At 35.6% G+C, this 17,851-nt stretch overlaps 1 protein-coding gene across 2 annotated transcripts in view; it reads right to left on the bottom strand.

Moving 5' to 3' along the window:
• MAP3K2 (mitogen-activated protein kinase kinase kinase 2) overlaps positions 1-17,851 on the bottom strand; it is a 48,826-nt gene that overhangs the window by 12,829 nt on the left and 18,146 nt on the right. The window contains exons 4-12 of one of the 2 annotated variants that reach the window (XM_036386633.2): positions 16,282-16,322; positions 13,819-13,918; positions 11,957-12,070; positions 11,248-11,347; positions 10,227-10,357; positions 8,104-8,183; positions 6,096-6,163; positions 3,016-3,111; positions 267-473 (exon numbers count right to left, since the gene is read on the bottom strand). In XM_036386633.2, the coding sequence (XP_036242526.1) occupies positions 267-473; positions 3,016-3,111; positions 6,096-6,163; positions 8,104-8,183; positions 10,227-10,357; positions 11,248-11,347; positions 11,957-12,070; positions 13,819-13,918; positions 16,282-16,322 (937 nt within the window). The remainder of the gene's footprint in view (positions 1-266; positions 474-3,015; positions 3,112-6,095; positions 6,164-8,103; positions 8,184-10,226; positions 10,358-11,247; positions 11,348-11,956; positions 12,071-13,818; positions 13,919-16,281; positions 16,323-17,851) is intronic. The other variant, XM_036386634.2, reaches the window with a different exon arrangement.

Raw genomic sequence — 17,851 nt, 5'->3', positions numbered from 1 at the left:
CCTACAAAATCCTTCTCAGGTCCTAAAGGGTCTAAGAAATCACTTTTACAATGTTTTGTTATCACAGATGTAAATTCCAATTGAAAGTCTACATGGAGGTTGGTAAGATAAGCAATGAAAATACTGATGAGCATACTCTTGACCTTCGCCTATTAGAGAGATAAAAACATATTATGTAATAGCATGTTTGGATGGCATGCTAGGTTTTGACATGATACTTGAAAAGTACGAGTTTTACAGCGGGGTTCACCAATGGCAGAACTTACAGCGGCTGGGTGGGCTTATGTCCATGACTGACAATGTAGGATTGTCTATGTCACTGCCCCTCCTCCTCATGCGGTTATCTTCGTACTCTGGGGTGAAGACGCTGCTCCCACTGCTGGTGCTCAGTGAGTGATCAGTGGGACTGAAACTGACCGGGGATCGGAAGCTGTTGCCCTGAGTCCTTCTGGCTCTTGGAAAAGTTTTACGACCTTCAATGATAAACAGAGAACACAAAAGTTACAGTACAAAAAGATACTGCAAAGAAATGTGTGCATGCAAATACTTTATGAGTTCTACAACATCTCATTCAAATCTGTCACAGTAGAGGATAGGACACAATCATCATGAAGTTTACTGGACTACAATCATCATGAAGTTTCCACCTAGAAGAAAACAAACATTCATCACAGATGTATCTAAGGACTAGACAGAATCAAAATCTTGTGTTTAAGAGATGAAAATTGGGACCAAATCCTCGAATTTTTTCAAAATATAATCAACATGCTTGAAAGATCTGGAGACCTATAAGAGGAGGAATGAAAACACCATGCCACTGCTTTTATTGCTCTATTAAATGTGCAAATACCAATTTTCTGATATTTAGGAGAATAAAATACACGTTTACAATGCTGTAGTGCCCAAGCCAGCCTCTTCCTTCTGTAAACTAGAAAGAATTTAATTCAGAGAAAGACTGACACCTGGAATCAAACAGGAAGACCACAAAAGTATTTTAAAAATCAAAACACAAGCAATGCAAAATTTGGAGATAGCTATGGTATCAGAATGAAAACCAGAGCACTGATCTTCAACATGTTAATTACAACCAGATGACTAATACAATTTATGTTAATCTATTTAGATAACACAACTATTTTTAGAATAGCATCTCTTGATTAAGTTTCATCCTAGAGAACTCAGCAATAACTGAATGAGTCTCTGATTCATTAGGTACTACATTAGAGGAGGAGTTCCCAGAGGACTAAAGAAAGCAGATAAAATATCTCTGAAATAGTAGACTCAGCCTTATATACTAGTCTGGACAATTTAAATTCCAAGAAAAATATGCAAACAAGTTATTAAGCAGTTTTATTCACCATTGAAAAGATAAAAATGTGATAAACCAGTCATAATTGGTTTGTCTCATGTAGCTAATCCTATTTTCCCATTTCAATGGGACATTCTCACAAGCTAACTGATGAAGTGTTGCAGACCATCTTACTATGCAGATTATACTCAAGACAGATTCAGAGCAGTTATCAGTGATTTCTCATCAAAGGGGAAGATAAACTGCTGGGGATGTCCACTTAAATTATCTTCAGTTCATTTCCATGCACTATTTTAATTCCTCAGGTACATATGATGGAACTTAACACACTGAAATATTGCAGATGACATCATGTTAAGTGTGGCTGAAAGTCCATTTAGAGATAAAAATAAAAATTCATAGTGAAATTAGATGTTAGAGATGATTCAAAAATCAAGATGAAATTCAGTAAGGAAGTACAATATACATACTTAAAGAGAAATCTAATGCAGAAACTACAAAATGTAAAGCAATTGGACATCATGAAGAAAATGATAGAGGAAAATGTAACCAAAGACTGAAGAGCAGTCAGAGTGGTGACCAGAAAGTAGGGTCATTCTGCAACATATTAATGTGACTGCTACGTACCAAGTTCTGCTTATATCCTGTGTTTATGTATAAAGTGGCCATGAGAAAAACCTCAGCTGGGGCAGAAGAAGAAAACGAAGGCGAGAAACCAGGTGTGTGTGTGTGTGTGATGCAGGAATATATAAGGGCAATGACCAATTCTTCACTGTGCTAAAATAGACTAACTAGTTCTATTTCCATTTGCAGGAAAAATGTCTTGGGAGACAGAGAAAGTTAAGTTATAAGATAAGCTATCTTGGAAGGTGATATCATAAAGGAAATGTATGTCTTCTGTTAAAGTCAATTTAGAGTTTACTTGAAAGTCAGTGTGACAGATCATTGCCTCCTTAAATCTTGCTCTAGAGCAAGGAACTGGACGTTGCAGTGCCTAAGTTTGATATTTCTGTGATTCCTGTAACATAATTCCATTTATTGCTCTGCACATTCCACACTGCAAGTGAAGCCATCTGGTCTTGGGACACATTTCTTTGTAACTTTTCTCAACTAGTGCTTGACACACCCTGAAGTATGAAAATCCTTCAGCTGCTCCTCTCTACTTCCTTTAGAAATTTAACACATGTTAAATTTATATCAATGGTTTTACTGTCCAAACCAGTTTATGGACACATCAGCAGGTGCTGCCTTGCATTCCAACAATTTATTTCACCAACTAATTCTCAGTTTACATCACTGCTCTTAAATTTTATTTACTCTTTTAATCTAAGAAAATGTTAACAGGAACTCCACTGTACTTGGGATTTCTTAAAGCAAAACCAGACATTATAAACAGACATACCTACTTTAACTAGAAAAGGGTCACAAAGGTCAAAAACTTATACTGTATGACTTGTGTGTGGCCAAAGATAGCAAACATTTCCACAGTTGTGCATATGACTCAGGAATTCTGTAATCCGTAACTTTACCAGAGATAAAACTGCTCAGAGGTTCTATCAATCATTAGAAGCTTAGCAAGAGAGTTTGGGGAAGAAATTTAAGCTTGCAATTTCATCAGTGTTTTCATTTAATTTCATTAAGATCTTAAAATTTTATCACATTTTCCAATGAGAAAAACAGATTAATAAAACTGTTGCAGTGCTTACCATCATTGTAGTCTTGTTGATGATATGAAATATGGTATCTTCTGGGATAAGTACCCCCCTTTCCAAATTTCTCAAATATTGGGATATCATACTCTACTAGAAAATAAAATGATTCATTTCAAAATTTAAAATGTGACAAAGCATGTTAAATTAATCACTTTGGTAATACAACCTTAAAATGGGCGAGTGTATCAGAGGATATGAAGGGCAGAAGCATCAGAGGAAAAAGATTCATGGAACAAAATTACACAACTCACAAGTACTAAAAGGACTTCAGTCAAAAGTCCCAAAGGATCAAGAATTCAACAGCTCAAGTGGTTTGTAACCTCTTGCTTAAAAGCATGTTGGAGGACTGCAGTATGCCTGATTACTCCAGTTTTAAAAATACTTTATAGAGGAGAAACTATTCCAAAGAATAGAATTTAAAGTTGTATAAATATGAAAAACTGGTGAATGAGTCAACACAGCTTGAATTACGAAAACACATTCAAAAGATCCTAAGATCCTCTTTTAAAAGTTATTGAAGGGGAAAAGTATAAGGTAAGGGAAAAAGTCCCTCAATGCATAAATAATTGGTTACATGGTAAGTACATCAGAAGGGAGGAAACAGTCAATAGTCCACAGGAATCTGGGCTAAAACTCATGCAGTTTAATTATCCATGAATTCTCTGCACAGAACAAGGAACAGGGAGGTGACAAAATCACTTTGAGAAATAAAACCAAGAGAATAATTAGAGAAGGCCCTTAAGAGGCTATGTGACTGGATAATAAAGTTGCAGATGAAATTCAGTGTAGGCTTCTGTAAAGGTTTGTGATAGAGACTTCCAAAAAAGCAGCAGCTGAACTCTTTTTATTAGCTGAGAAGAAAATTAAATGCTGTAAGATACACTGAACAAAGTTTTGGTCTACTCAATTTCAAAGATTTCAATAAAACGGGTAAATATTCAGAAGTACAGAGATGATCAAAGATATGAACTGCTCCTCCATAAGGAATGTAGGCCTCTAAATTCTAGAAAAGCAACAGCTCGAAGGGAGCAAAGAGATCCATAAAAAAACCAAACCAAACAAAAAAAAATCCACTGAAAAACAATAACAGAAAAAAAAAAAAAAACCAAAATGAAAAAACCCAAGCCTTAAAAAAAGTTACAAAGCACATACTTCTTCATAAAACACAATAAATTGCACAACTTTCTGTTGCAACCTACAGCTGATGCTGAGAAAGTTTATAGAATTTGAAATAGGGACAAGAAAAATTTGTAGAAGGAAAAAAGTCCAGCAAATCACAGAACATCTTGCATTTACAGAACCCTTGAGCAATACATCACTAGGAATATATTCTGAGAGACGAATATTACACACCCCTCTGTAGAAGCCCAGTACTGGTGGTGGCAGGAGGAAAGACTATGCCAGATTGACATTTTTTCTGCTTCTGTTACACTTCAAATCATGAGAATAAATATTGAATATGGAATTAATGATTGCTGTCTATCCCACTGTTAACATACTAGAACATGGAATGGGGAAAGAACACAACAAATCCCAATAAAAAATATTGCAAGATAATCTAACTAGAAAAGTAACCACAATGAACACAAATGAACTAGATTAGGATTAGGACTATACAAAAGGCAAAGTAATTTCTGACATTTCAGACTCTTTTGGTACTTATCTCTGTTACCTAATTGCTACTTACACACAGTTTTAGTTTTATTTTTATTCAAAAGTGGTGCAATCTGTTAAGCACTCTAGAATTCTAAAAAGAAAAAAACTCACCATCACAGATTTATCTGGATAAAGCTTCAAAATCAAAATAAAAAGAAGCCTTAAAATATGTAATAGACTGAAGGAATACAAAACCCTTTTGATTTACTGGAAACTAATTATTGTTTAACAGCTAAGTTTTGTAGTGAGACATGACTGTGAGAAGACACTTTAGAACACTTTCAACGTTACCCACTGCACTTTGCATCCTGAGCCCTGCACAACTACTTAGATTAGAGCCAGAGTATTGTATGAAAAAACCACAAGTGGTGATGATTAACTTACAGGCACAGCACACAGCTCTCCATCCTTTCACTTTGCAGCGCTTTCAAATACAGAAGTCGTGAGCACTTCAAAGTGATACTGATTTCACAGAGAAGAAAACACAAGCTCCATGTACTTGTTTTGGCTGGGATAGAGTTAATTTTCTTTATAGTGGCACTTACGGTGCTACATTTTGGATCTGTGGCCAAATCACTATTGATAACATATTTTAGTTATTGCTGAAGCACATATACACAGAATCAAGGAGCTTTTTTGCTCCACGTACTGCCCTGCCAGCTGGTAGAGCGGGCTGGGAGACAGAAGAAGTTGGGAAGGAACACACCTGGGACAGCTGGCCCCAGCTAACTCAAGGGATATCCCATATTATCTGAGGTTTTGCACTGCAACAAAGGCTGGGAGAAAGATGGAGGAAGGAAAGAAGGAAGGACATTCATAGTGACAGCGTTTGTCTTCCCAGGTAACCACTAGGAGTGATGAAGCCCTGCTTTCCTGGAATGGCTGAACATCTGCCTGCTGATGGGAACTGGTGAATGAATTCATTGTTTTGTTTTGCTTGTGTGTGCAGCTTTTGCAGTACTATTAAACTTTTCTTACTTTTCAGGGCTCTCTCCCTGATCTCACATGGGGAAGTGAGCGAGCAGCTGTGTGAGGCTTAGATGCCAACTGGGGTTAAACCACACTACCTCCAAATAAATTGACCACAGCTATACAGCAACTTAGAGACAGATAATACAGTCCAATTTAACTAAGTGTGCATGCCCCTATGCACTGCACATTTGCTCTTCTTATAGAAGCAGATGGTTATATTACACCCACTAGGAGTGATGTCACACACAATAATCTAGAAGAAACATGAAATTTCTTCTATTTCCATGTTATCTTTCAATGTGTGCATTTGGTGTTGCTTTGCTTTCTTCTATCATATTGTTTGTGTAATACAATACTTCTCCAGAGTGAACATCCCTTCTAAGTCCTATTATTTGCAAGAGGAGCAGTTCTGGAAAGCTAGTGTATCTCCAGTGATTTTTGCCTACCTGAGAATTCCTGATGATTATCTGGATAGCTCTGTGCTCTTGGCATCCGAGACTTGGGATAGTTGTCCCTGGAAGTGTAAAAATACACAGAATCTAAAAACTGCTGTTAATCCAGACTTAAGTTTACTGTCCTCTTACTGATGAAAAGCCACTGCTATATAGATTGCTGCAGAATGGAACTCAATTCTGAAACTCAATTCTAGTAGGCAACTGTAACAATTAAGGATCAGCAACAATGGAGAAGCTTGCTCATTGAGCTTAATGTAGGTAAGAAAGCAACAGACTCTGTTAATGAGCAATGATATTAGTAAAAACATGAATTATCACAAGTACAGCCACAAAGGAGCACTGTTATGTTTAACACCTTTATGGCTAAACACAAAGGTTTACAGACTGGCAAAATGGGTTATACAGACTACAAAAACTCTTGAGGAAATTTAACCAAAGAAATGTAGAACCTTTTAATGAGAAAAAACATTTCCTCTTCTCTCCATGAAAGTCATAGGATTAAGAGAGTGATTTTATTGAGTTATAGAATGATGAAGAATTTTTTGGTTCTTACATGATCACATTGTTTCTTACCTACAGTTCGTATGTAACTCCCAGCCACAAAAAGGAATGGATGGGATTGCCAGTCAGAGCAATCGATAACAGTTTATTTCCATAAACATACCAAAACAGTGTCCTCCTTTTTCTGGTAAGAATTTCTCTAATGGGTAACAGAAGCTAAATGGAGACACAAAACCTACATCTTTGTAGGAAATATTTAAATGAAAAAAAAAAAAAAAGGAAGACAAACTAAGTAGAGGTGTCAAATTAAGTAAATAAAAACAACCAAAAAGAGTTTTGAAGAAGAAATATGAGTTGCATTCAGTTTGCTTTGTTTTCCCCTTCTTTCACTCACGCCTACCCCACAAAACCCTTAAATTTGGCAATTAGATAAAACTTCTTTTCTATGGAACTACATTAAATACTGTGTACGTCTAATCTACCACACTAAAACCACAAAATACCTTTCATGTCTACTGCCTTCTTCCTTGTGAAATGCAGACTTATTAGACTCAAAATTGTATTTGTTAGACCAAATCTACTTGTGTCCTCAAACCACATATTCTCAAATATACTACTGAAATAGTACTACTGAATAATACAGCTCTGATTAATTGCCAGAGGCAGTGACCTCCAACTCTTCACCTTTCTACCAGTCAAATAAAATATTTTATTAGCAGTTTTATTAGTTTTGCAGTTTGAAATAAACAAAGATCAAATCTGCACATTAAATCCAAGGTTATTTGCCTGACCACCATAAACCAAACAGGAATATATTTTACTTGACTTGGCTGGTGGACAGTGACCCCTCAAAACGCAGGGATCTTCTCAGAGGTCAATCCAAAAAGAATCCCCACAGCACACACTGCCTCTAGCTGACTGGTGGGCTTTAACAAAGAAAAATCAGTTGAAAGTTTGCAGGAGGAACAAGGGGAGAGGAACAGACAGTAATTGCAAAGGAAAGGAAGGGACTGTCTGTTGCAGCCAGCAAATGATTCTACCATCTTCTTGAATTGGGTACCCCCGCTTTAGCAAAGAAAAGCCTACTTCATATGGCAGTGCTTAAGAACTGTAAATTCAATGCAGTGGCTCACTGCCAGGATATATACACCACCCATGAGAAAGACCTAGCAACATTTAGTAAAAATCTTCAGTACATTTTTGTAGGACCTCAAATCTAAATTTTTGTGGTTTAAATACAAATTGTTGAAAAAAAGAAAAAAGCACCACAGTATTTTCCATGTATTAGTAAGCAATTAAGTTTCAATAAGCTTTTATAAACATTCTATAACTTACAAGGGAATTTCTGGAAGAAGCACTGTCACTTGAAACTGTGACCTTGGGAAATTCTTAAAATACAGCTTAAAATACAACCTGAACGGAGTTGTATTTTACAACTGAGACATTATGCAATCTAATAAAGATAAATAATTAAATAATGAAAGTAAATAATTTTTACCCATCTAACGGGCTGTCAAGCGAGGGACAGCTTCCCGAGCCAGAGTTTTCAGGACTGCTCAAAGACAATGGATCCAGCATCTAATAAACAATAAACAGGAAGATCAACAGGTTCAAGGGTTTTTTCCACATTTTTTTTCTAAATAGTTAAGGGCTTTGCTATAAAACAGCTAATAAGAAACAAATGCAAATCACATATGAACTGGTAAAAACAGAATGGAAAGCTCATCTCTTGACTTAAAATGAGCTCCTTCCTAAAATGAAGTGTGTTTTGATATATTGTATAACATCTATTATTTTCCATGAATTAGACAACAGTCTTTTGCTGTAAATTAAGCACTTACCCCTTCAATTTTTATGGTCTGTGCTGCATCTTAAAGGTCCTGGGTACCTACTTTGCCGTACACTAATCAAGGATTTATTAAAGAAACAGTGTCCTGAAAGTGAATTTGCAGAGTGCAAACTCTTAAATGAACTCTGTATTGCGAAGGACAACACTTACCACAGGTTCAGGATTTTTATTCCTCTTTTCTCATGCTGAACAATACTGAATACCTCTCTAAGCCATTGCATTATGGCCCAACTGGCAGCCCATGGGTTTTATCCAACCCCTCATCTCTTACAGAAAGCGTGAGGTCTGCTGTCAGAGTGCCAATAGCTGTGCTCAGGCAGGTCAACAGCAGAGCAGAGCAAAACCCTCCATTCCCTAATTCCCTTCTTGTCTTTATTGGACAGGCTGTGACAGATAAAGGCAGCATGGCCAACACTTGCCAAGGTGGCAATGTAGGTGGGGGGAGCAAACAGAATTTGTGAGCCCACCACACCAAACTGGCCCTTAAGGCTGCTTAGGTTGAACTAACCTGGCTTCTTAGTAAAGTAAAGTTCATTAATTTAAACCTGCTGACAGCTCACACAGCAATGCATATATGACAGGTTATATATTTCTGGAATACTTAGGAGTGAATGGACATCCCAGGCTTCAGGGACCATCTGTCTGTCTGACCAGTTAGTGACCAGAAATTACTTTACCCACACCAAAAGTAACTATTTTCCTGGAATGAACCCAGACTTGGGCTGGATCTGACCACATGGCTATGATAATGAATAGCCCTGGTCTGGAAAGTAGGAGATTCTGTCCCTATTCTCAGCTCGGTCGTTAAAATTGTGCAACAAATTGCACTATCCCCTTGCCTTTATTTTATCATCTGTCTCTCATTTAGTCAGCTCATAAAAATTGTTGCCTCTTGCCTTTTGTAAATACACTGCCAATGTCAACAACAACTTGAACAACTGATTTGTGTATGCAGCATTATTTTTCTTTCCTCCTTGAAATATCTCTTTCTCCATTGCCAATTCTGTGAGCAGTTACATTCATGCTCCTTTTCCTGCTGTTTTGAAGGGCAATTTTTTAGGTTCAGAGAGCAGGATTTTTATTTTGCTAACTGTGCAGACACCAGACATTAATGCAGGTGAGTAAGAAGAAAAAAAACAACATACATTTGTGATCTTTACACACTAAAAAAGTGAATTTGGGAAATCTTTCAGAGCTTATTTATGCCAGGCCTACAGCCAACCCCTTGCCTCTACCCCAACACAGTACCTACCACACAGAATCACAGAATATTCTGAGTTGGAAAGAACCCACAAGGATCATTGAGTCCAACTCTTAAGTATCAACTGAGTCCAAATAATTCTGACAGATCCAAACTCTTTCTAAAAATCTCCTTTTAATTACCTGGAAAAGTTGTAAAGCTGGTCCTGCTTACGTATCATTCTCAGTAAAATAAAGGGGCTTGTGTTTTCTAATGTTTTCCGCTGGCATCTCTGCCATTACTTGTATCTATCACTATCTCACTCAACAATCATGGCAATTAAGAATATTAGCTTTCTCCTTGTAACAGCATATTTTAAAAATTGAAGAGACGGAGTAAAAAAAATAAGCAGGTTCTGGAGGACTAAACAGCACAATTATTTCAACCTTATGTCAAGGTTGAAACCAATCAAGTTTTACAGAGTTATCAATTTTTTTGCTGCTCCTTCTAATAATTCCATATCCTTCTTGAACAGCAGTATTACATAAATAAACTTAGCAAAAAATTTTCATTTCAATATTCACAGACATACCTGATCCATACTTTCTGGAATGAATTCACCCTCACTGTTGATACTGGTGAAGGATCCATTTCGAGCCACCTGATGCAGCTCATCTGGAATGTATCCTGGGGGAGGTGAACTCCTGTCACGAGTATTAGAACCTTTTGAAAGAAAAGGGCCAGTCAGAGTCTCCACTAACCCAGAATTCAAGGCTTTACTGAAATGCTTCACAGGCACTGAGCGTGCCTGGGTCACTTCTTGCTTTAGGAATCTCTCAAATGCTTATGCAACACAAGACTTAAGTACAGCATTTAAAATCTACAATCCAGAAATTACGAAAAATTTGGGGCAGAGTTGCCTCAATGACATTAAAGAGAATTTTCATTATACAGGAACAGAAATGTAATTTGCCCACACATCTAGCTGAGTAAATTCCTTGTTTTGACCGAAACCAAAATCCAAACCCATCTACCCATGCCAACTAATCCTTTCCAACTCTTGAGAATTTCAGTTTTTCTTTGTTGAATATTAAGTCTGTAAGAACATAAATACATATATTCGTAACAAATGCATAATAATATAATTAAATTGTCTGGAAAATTATTAATTAAGCTCTCCAGTTTCATAATTAAATTCGGAAGTTAGTATCACCCAACTTTAAAACATGAATAAGTCAAGAGGTTACATCAATCTCAAAATCAGTATGTTAAACAAAATCTCACACAGTAAAAAAATATGGGGGTCCTAATCTGTTTTACTGTCATATAAACAGATTTTTCAGTAGATCATTCCTGTATCGGAAACACCAGGTTTTTAAGTTACCCTGAAATAGCTCTACATACACTTATTTACTTGTGGGGTTTTTTTGATAATTTTCTGTATTATATATATTTAAAACCCTTTTGTCTTAATATTCAAAATCCACTCCCCCAAATGCAAATTCTATAGTAGTCATTGATGAGTAGAAGAGACAGTCTGTGTTGAGAGCAAAATTTTCATGAAAAGACAAAAGACATTTTTACAATTAAAGGTATTGAAATGTGCAGCTTACCTATTACAGACAGCCGCCTTTTTCTCTCTGTCACACCAAACACTGTATTATCTAAATCTTCCAGTGAGGGCAAGGGTTCCACGTTATTTACACCAGGTGACTGAAAATGCATAAGTATTACAACCTGCAGTTATTACTTTACATTCCTGACAATGAAAATACTTTGTAAGCTTTACAGCCTTTGTGCAGTACATTCCATTTTTTAAGCAGTCAAAAAAGCAGCTTGGCTATTTAACTCACAATTCATCTATTTTAGCAGCTCACTCGTAGTCTTTAAAACTCATTTTCAATATGTGCCAGTATACAAGTCCTAGGAATATCAATGCTATGATTTGTTAGATAATACCAAAATATCTCAGCATTTAGTCTATAGACTACTAGTCTTTGCTTCAACAAATATTGAACTGCCCATATATGACTTAAAGAACAGTTTCAAATAACTACCATTACTTAAATTCTCTATGTTTGTTTTGTATCATTCTACTAAGGTTCACTTTTCTACACCTGTAGGGTTGGCAAACAAAAAGACAGGAACAGGATCTAGGAAAGACTTAAAACTGAGTCAGTACAAAATGCTAATGGATGCTTAAAGTGAAATGTAGAAGCAATCAGTATTATATTCAATTGGGAAAATGCTATATTTAAGAAAAGATACAAATTATATTTCATTATGAAAACTGACAAAGGTATTTAGCCTGTCTGCTCATACCTGTGTATTTCCATGTATTACAAGCAGTATCTTGAGACTTTTCATATGTACACTACGGTCAAGTAGTTCAATAGCTTTGTCCAGGTCATCCTGTGTGGTTAATGGAATTACAAGCTACAAAACAAGGGGCAGGGAGAAAAGAGTCTTAAACAGGACACAAGAAAGAAATGAGGAATTCAAGTGCAGAGAAACAAACAGAATGTTTCCTTTCATAGCAAACAACTTGAAAATAAACCTTATTAAACAATCCCTTAAGTATTAAAAACTTAACCTTAACTCTTCCTTCAGATTCCTCTACTAAGTGGAACAAGTCTTCACAAGAAGCAATCATTTTGCATATACAGAACTTAAATATTCAGAAGTTTCACCAAAACAGGTACAACTGGGTCAATGCCTAAATTAACACAAGTCTAAGATAAATATAAGTCCTATTTCAAAGAGTATAAAGCAGATTTTTGTACCTCAAATGTTACTAATACACTCGTTTAAAGTTTCATCACTAAAAGAATTTCTCCACTGAAAACCAGCATTTGTTAAGGAAGATGTGATCTATGTGCAACAACTCTAGTCCTCACTAGAATCCTACTTGGATCTAATTAACTAGAATTAACTTGGCATACATCTATCTTTAGAACAGAAAATTATGCCATTAACGTGCAGTTGAGATCTGAATTCTATAACAATGAAAATCTGGCTCATGTTTCAGGAGTGTAAATTACAGCTTCTGCTTGTAACAAAGGAAAAACAGAATACAGATTTTTAAATCTATTCTACTCGTAAACAGCCTCAGGCAATGATGCTTAAATACAGTACTTTTATACAAAAAGAGATGGAATTGAGGAGGAAGATCTTGGTAAAATTAAGAGTATGCTAATTTGTTAAATTACACTTTTAATACTAGTGACACATTATTACCATCACATTTCTGAAAGGTGATTTGCCAACTAGTGCAGAGGGTAAGAAGCAGAAAACCTACTCAAGTGACTAAAAATCTACTAGTGGAAGGAGCTGAGGCTAAAGCATTACGAAGGGCCATTTCACCTGACCTTCCTAACATCCAAAAACCTTCTGCTGGAATTCTTCACTTTGAGGATCAGTTTCACAGAAGTGTCTGGTAATGTAATGAGTAACTAACAAAGAGCAATCACTGGCATTTTCTTCTGCAAAGATGCAGGGTAGATACAGCAGTTACATTGTGCTTAAACAAGCAGATGAATAAGCCTCCATGCACTTTGCTGACTCAAAGCAAAAGCCAGATGTAACCCCTAAGAATGGATCCTGCATCTGTAAATACATTTGCTATTAATAATTCTATCCCTACTTCTAAAGGAAAGCCAGAAGTAATATTGATCAGGCAAAAGTGGCTGGACAGTGCTGGCCCTGTTACCAAGAAATCTTTGGCAACCAGACACTTTAGAGGAGCAACAGTTAAGCCCAGTTCTCCAGTCTACACATTATCTAAATGCAGCATTCTAGCAATTACCTAACAAGATTAATCCTTAAAGAAAATTACCTACAAGGAAGGATAAAAGCTATTTTGAATTTACAAACATGCCAAAGCTCAAAGAGGTAAAGAATTTCCCAAGGTCACACAACAGGACTGTGGAAGATCAGGAAGATAATTTTTCCACTCTTCAACAAGTCGGAGGCATCATTATGATATAACACTACTCATGAAACATTTCATGCATTTCCTGCCTATCCTAATTCGGACAAGACTTACATGTTTGAGAAAACACACATTAGAAATCTGGGGTCTTGTCACAGAACAAAAGATGTGGTTCCCACTTCTTACAAGAGCAAATTTCAACCTTAAAATGATCAATGGCCAAGGCAAGAATTTTGAGGACACAGCATATTACCTCATTATTGCTGTAATGTAAATCCATAGTCTGTCCAAAAGCAACTTTAGCTTTAGCTGCAAGATCTTCAAGTTTAACAGGCCTTGGTAATTGCAGGATCCTGAAACACAATTTAAGTTATAAAGAATTTCTGTCCATTACTTATGAAAATCTGGCAACTCATTACTTAAGAACTATCTCAGAACTAAATTTACTACTAAAAAGACTGTAAGAGACTATACTTTATTCCCTGTCCTCCATATTTTGAGACTTTTAAAAAAGAAAGAAAAGCAGTGAAAAATCTAAAAGGAATAATCAGATACAGAATTAGATTTCATTGTAACTATTTTACTTGCTTAATGTTTTGCAAGCCTCCATTTCTGAGGGAAATTCTTAGAAACTTCTACATTTTTCCACTTTAGAAAACTACAACAATGGAGTGCCATAGACTGACAAGCATAAGCATAGAAAGGAATTACTCCTGCAGTCCCCATTTTTTGGAAATCCGAAAGACTATCTTACCTGAGGAAGGCAACTAAATGTCACCATCTTTACCATAATGAACTACACACTCAAACTGCCCAGTCCATCACTAACTGTGCTTCAAGTGTGCTCCTGTAAGAATGGTGCAGTTGTAGGTCAACAACTTAAGATTTTCTTTAAACTCAATGTCCCATCAAACTCATCAGCCCACACTGTGTATAAGTAACCTTTTACTATAGAAAACCATTTCATTTTTGAGATACGACACCATTAAACAAAAAAGTGCTTTTAATAGGGACTAAGCTATCAAGGTACATTCAATTCACATTCAAAAAAGACAGAGCACTCAAATTCTGTGAACTAGAAAAGTTAGCAAAGGGTACCTGTCCCTTTCATCAGTTGTTCAGTTAGCAGTGTGGTGGTTTGGGGGACATTTTTTCTCACTGAAATGAGGCTAGAAACCAGGTGAATTTCAATTAAAAATTATTTTTAAAAAATACCCTAAAAAACCAAACAAATCAACCCCCCCAAAACCCAACAAACACCAATTTCTCATGGTAGTTAACAATTTGGGCAGCAAGCCTGCAACTCTACCCATCACACTACATGCTCCTTGGAACAAAGTGCCATATTCACCACTGAAAGCAAGTCTGGAATCACTTCTCTTTTTCACTTCCCTTCTTAAAAACTAGTGAGAAAGCCATTGCATAATTTTTTTTCCCTGCATGATTTCTTCCCTTGATCACTAGAGCTACATGCTCGGGCAAACCAACATATTATAACTCACGCTGAGCAATGATCCTAGGCTGCCCAGAACCCCTGGTCAAGTAGGCTGAAGTCACTTGGGACAGTTCATCACAGACCTGGGTTAATGAGCATAAAAACCTGGGAAAGGTCTCTTTCCATGCACTTACATTATGCTTGTATTAATATTGAACTGGTTAACTTAGTCCATTGTGAAACTGAAATATGATGAACTGCAAAATGCACCATCTGTACAGACTGGCAGCATGCAAACATTCCTCTGTTTTTAAATTCATGCTTCCTCTTACTTCACTAGAAATTGTTAGGTAGATGAGACCTCAATTCTCAAAACTTTCAAAAAGACATATTCCCTCCAAATTATATAGAGAACTCAACCATTACTGATGCACTTCTACATGTGATGTTCAGAGAGTCACACTAAGGGCTGCCCAGAACTAGTATAGGGTTTATTGAAGCTAACTTTTTAAAAAGAATTTAATATTTCTCTTGAGAAATAGCATGCCCAGGACATTACTTCCTTTTTTGTGTAAGTATTGTCAAAGATCTTATTCTATCATAATTTGTCTCTAAGTAGAATGAAATTTGGTACTTTCAGAGACAGACAAAATGAATTGTCAACAAACCAACAAATTGGAATTATACATCCAATTCTCTAAAAGCTTTTGAGCAGACACCAGAGAAGAGATTATATAGAGACAGATGTTTTTATACTTTACCATGTGCATCATCCACCTCTCATAAACAAAATGTAAATAAATTTTAACTGATTAAATGAAAACAATCTGAGTCTAATAAATTTTCCTCTTATAGTTGTCAGACTGGCACCCCTGAAGTAAAATCCAACCTCCTCCTCTGGGTATTACAGTAACAATACATTATCACACATTTATTTCACACTCAATGAAGGACAAAAATGTATTTTCTGGTCTACTCAAACTTGAGATCTATTTTAAAGACTTAAGTAATTATACAAGGCTACAAACATTTATCTGAAGTGTAACCAAATGAAGGATACTACATTGGACATAATCACAGTATGATATTTAGGTGTTTGCACACTTAGAACCCATATTTTAAACATTTTAAACAGTTAATTCTCTCTAAATTGTGTTAAAAAAATTAAATTTAAGCTCAAAAAAAACCTTAGAGATCTGAAACACTTCAAACTGTTAATCTGATACTTTATGACAGGAGCATAACAAAACCATAAACAAAGAAACAAGACTGTTTCTTTACCTTTTTTCACCTCGATGTTCAAATTTGACTCTAACATCATTCTGTAAGAAAAGAGATAAAGGAACCACTATGAGTTTGTTATTACCTCTTTTGATGAAGTCAATGAATTCCTATTCAATAGTCCTACACTAGAACTAAATTCCATATTAATTTTCTGTCCTTTCCAATATATCAAGTACTTTAATAAGCTCCATTTGCTGAGGTACACGATAGAGGCTTAAGAGTTGAAAACCAAAAAATGTTAAAAATAACTTATAGTGTTAAAATACAAAAACTTATTCTGAAGTGCAATGAATGCTTCTGTAAATAAACATATTATTTTCTATCAATACATGTTAATATTATAACATATTTATGACTTCAAATTTAATGTGGATGTGGTTACCAAAGAATTCTGTATCCTGAATAGGCAGATGGATTTAGCTACCAATAATATGTTTGTGAGTACACTTTGCAGCTGAGGGTTCCAGGCCTAAGAAACATATCTTGTTTCATAAGCATAACCATAGAAACCCGGGCCTACAATTAAGCCAGCAGTCATGCAATACATCTCCCAATAACCACCTCTGTATATACTTGCAGTTAACAAAAAAATAACACTGCTTTGCAAAATCATAACTTTAGGAATCAAATTGTATTAGCAACTACTGCAGGAAAAACAATAATGCATTCAACCACAAAGTTTATCTAAGTAACGGTGTTTCATCTTCCAAAAGAACTGATTTTCAAACTATTACTTTCAAAATCCACAAATTGAAACAGTGATAAACATTTCTTCTAACTTTCTAAGCACAGATTATACTCAAATCATTTTGGATCATATGTGCATGTTACCACAACATCTAAAGCCACAGCTCGGATGTGAGTTTCAAGACAGTAGCAAAGCACCACTGTGTTACAGACTGAACTCTAACAATTTTTAAAGCACAGAATTAAAATTATGTAGACATGTGGCTTTGACAGTTTAAGAGCCAAATATATCTGAAAATTTTCATTTTTAAAAGGTTAAATTAACACAAACTGAAGTTTATTGAACTGTAAATTAAGGATCAAATCAAATAAACATACAGTTAACTCAATTTAGATAGAAGTCTACATCCTCTCCTAATCTCTCCATACAGTAGTTCAAACCTATCAATTAAGTATTTACTACTTTTCTATTTGTGTTCTGTATCTACAGAAAAAAATGCAGCTGAAAAGAACTCTTATTTCCAGCTGCATGAACAAGAAATTGAGGCAAAAGATGCAGTGAAAGAGTTTTAGCATATTTCTGCTGCTGTACTGACATTTCTTCTTGGTATGATATAGGTGACATTTGGATTATCTACTAAACCTATAAAATTATTCCTTGGTATTTTAAAATAGTATAGTTCCAATATAATAATAAATACAAATATAAAATCACTTTACATATGGTGTAAATACCTCTATAATCTTCAATTTATTTATTTAAGCACACACTATGATCTGTTCTGAAATGCCATTTCATTTTGCTGTTAATATAAGAATATGAACAAAGAAAATGGCAGCACACGTGGGAGACTAATAGCTTATTCTGGTATGCTCACTG

Source organism: Molothrus ater, chromosome 7, assembly GCF_012460135.2.
Source record: "Molothrus ater isolate BHLD 08-10-18 breed brown headed cowbird chromosome 7, BPBGC_Mater_1.1, whole genome shotgun sequence".
Lineage (NCBI taxonomy): Eukaryota > Metazoa > Chordata > Aves > Passeriformes > Icteridae > Molothrus > Molothrus ater.
This window is presented reverse-complemented; position numbering and strand designations above follow the sequence as displayed.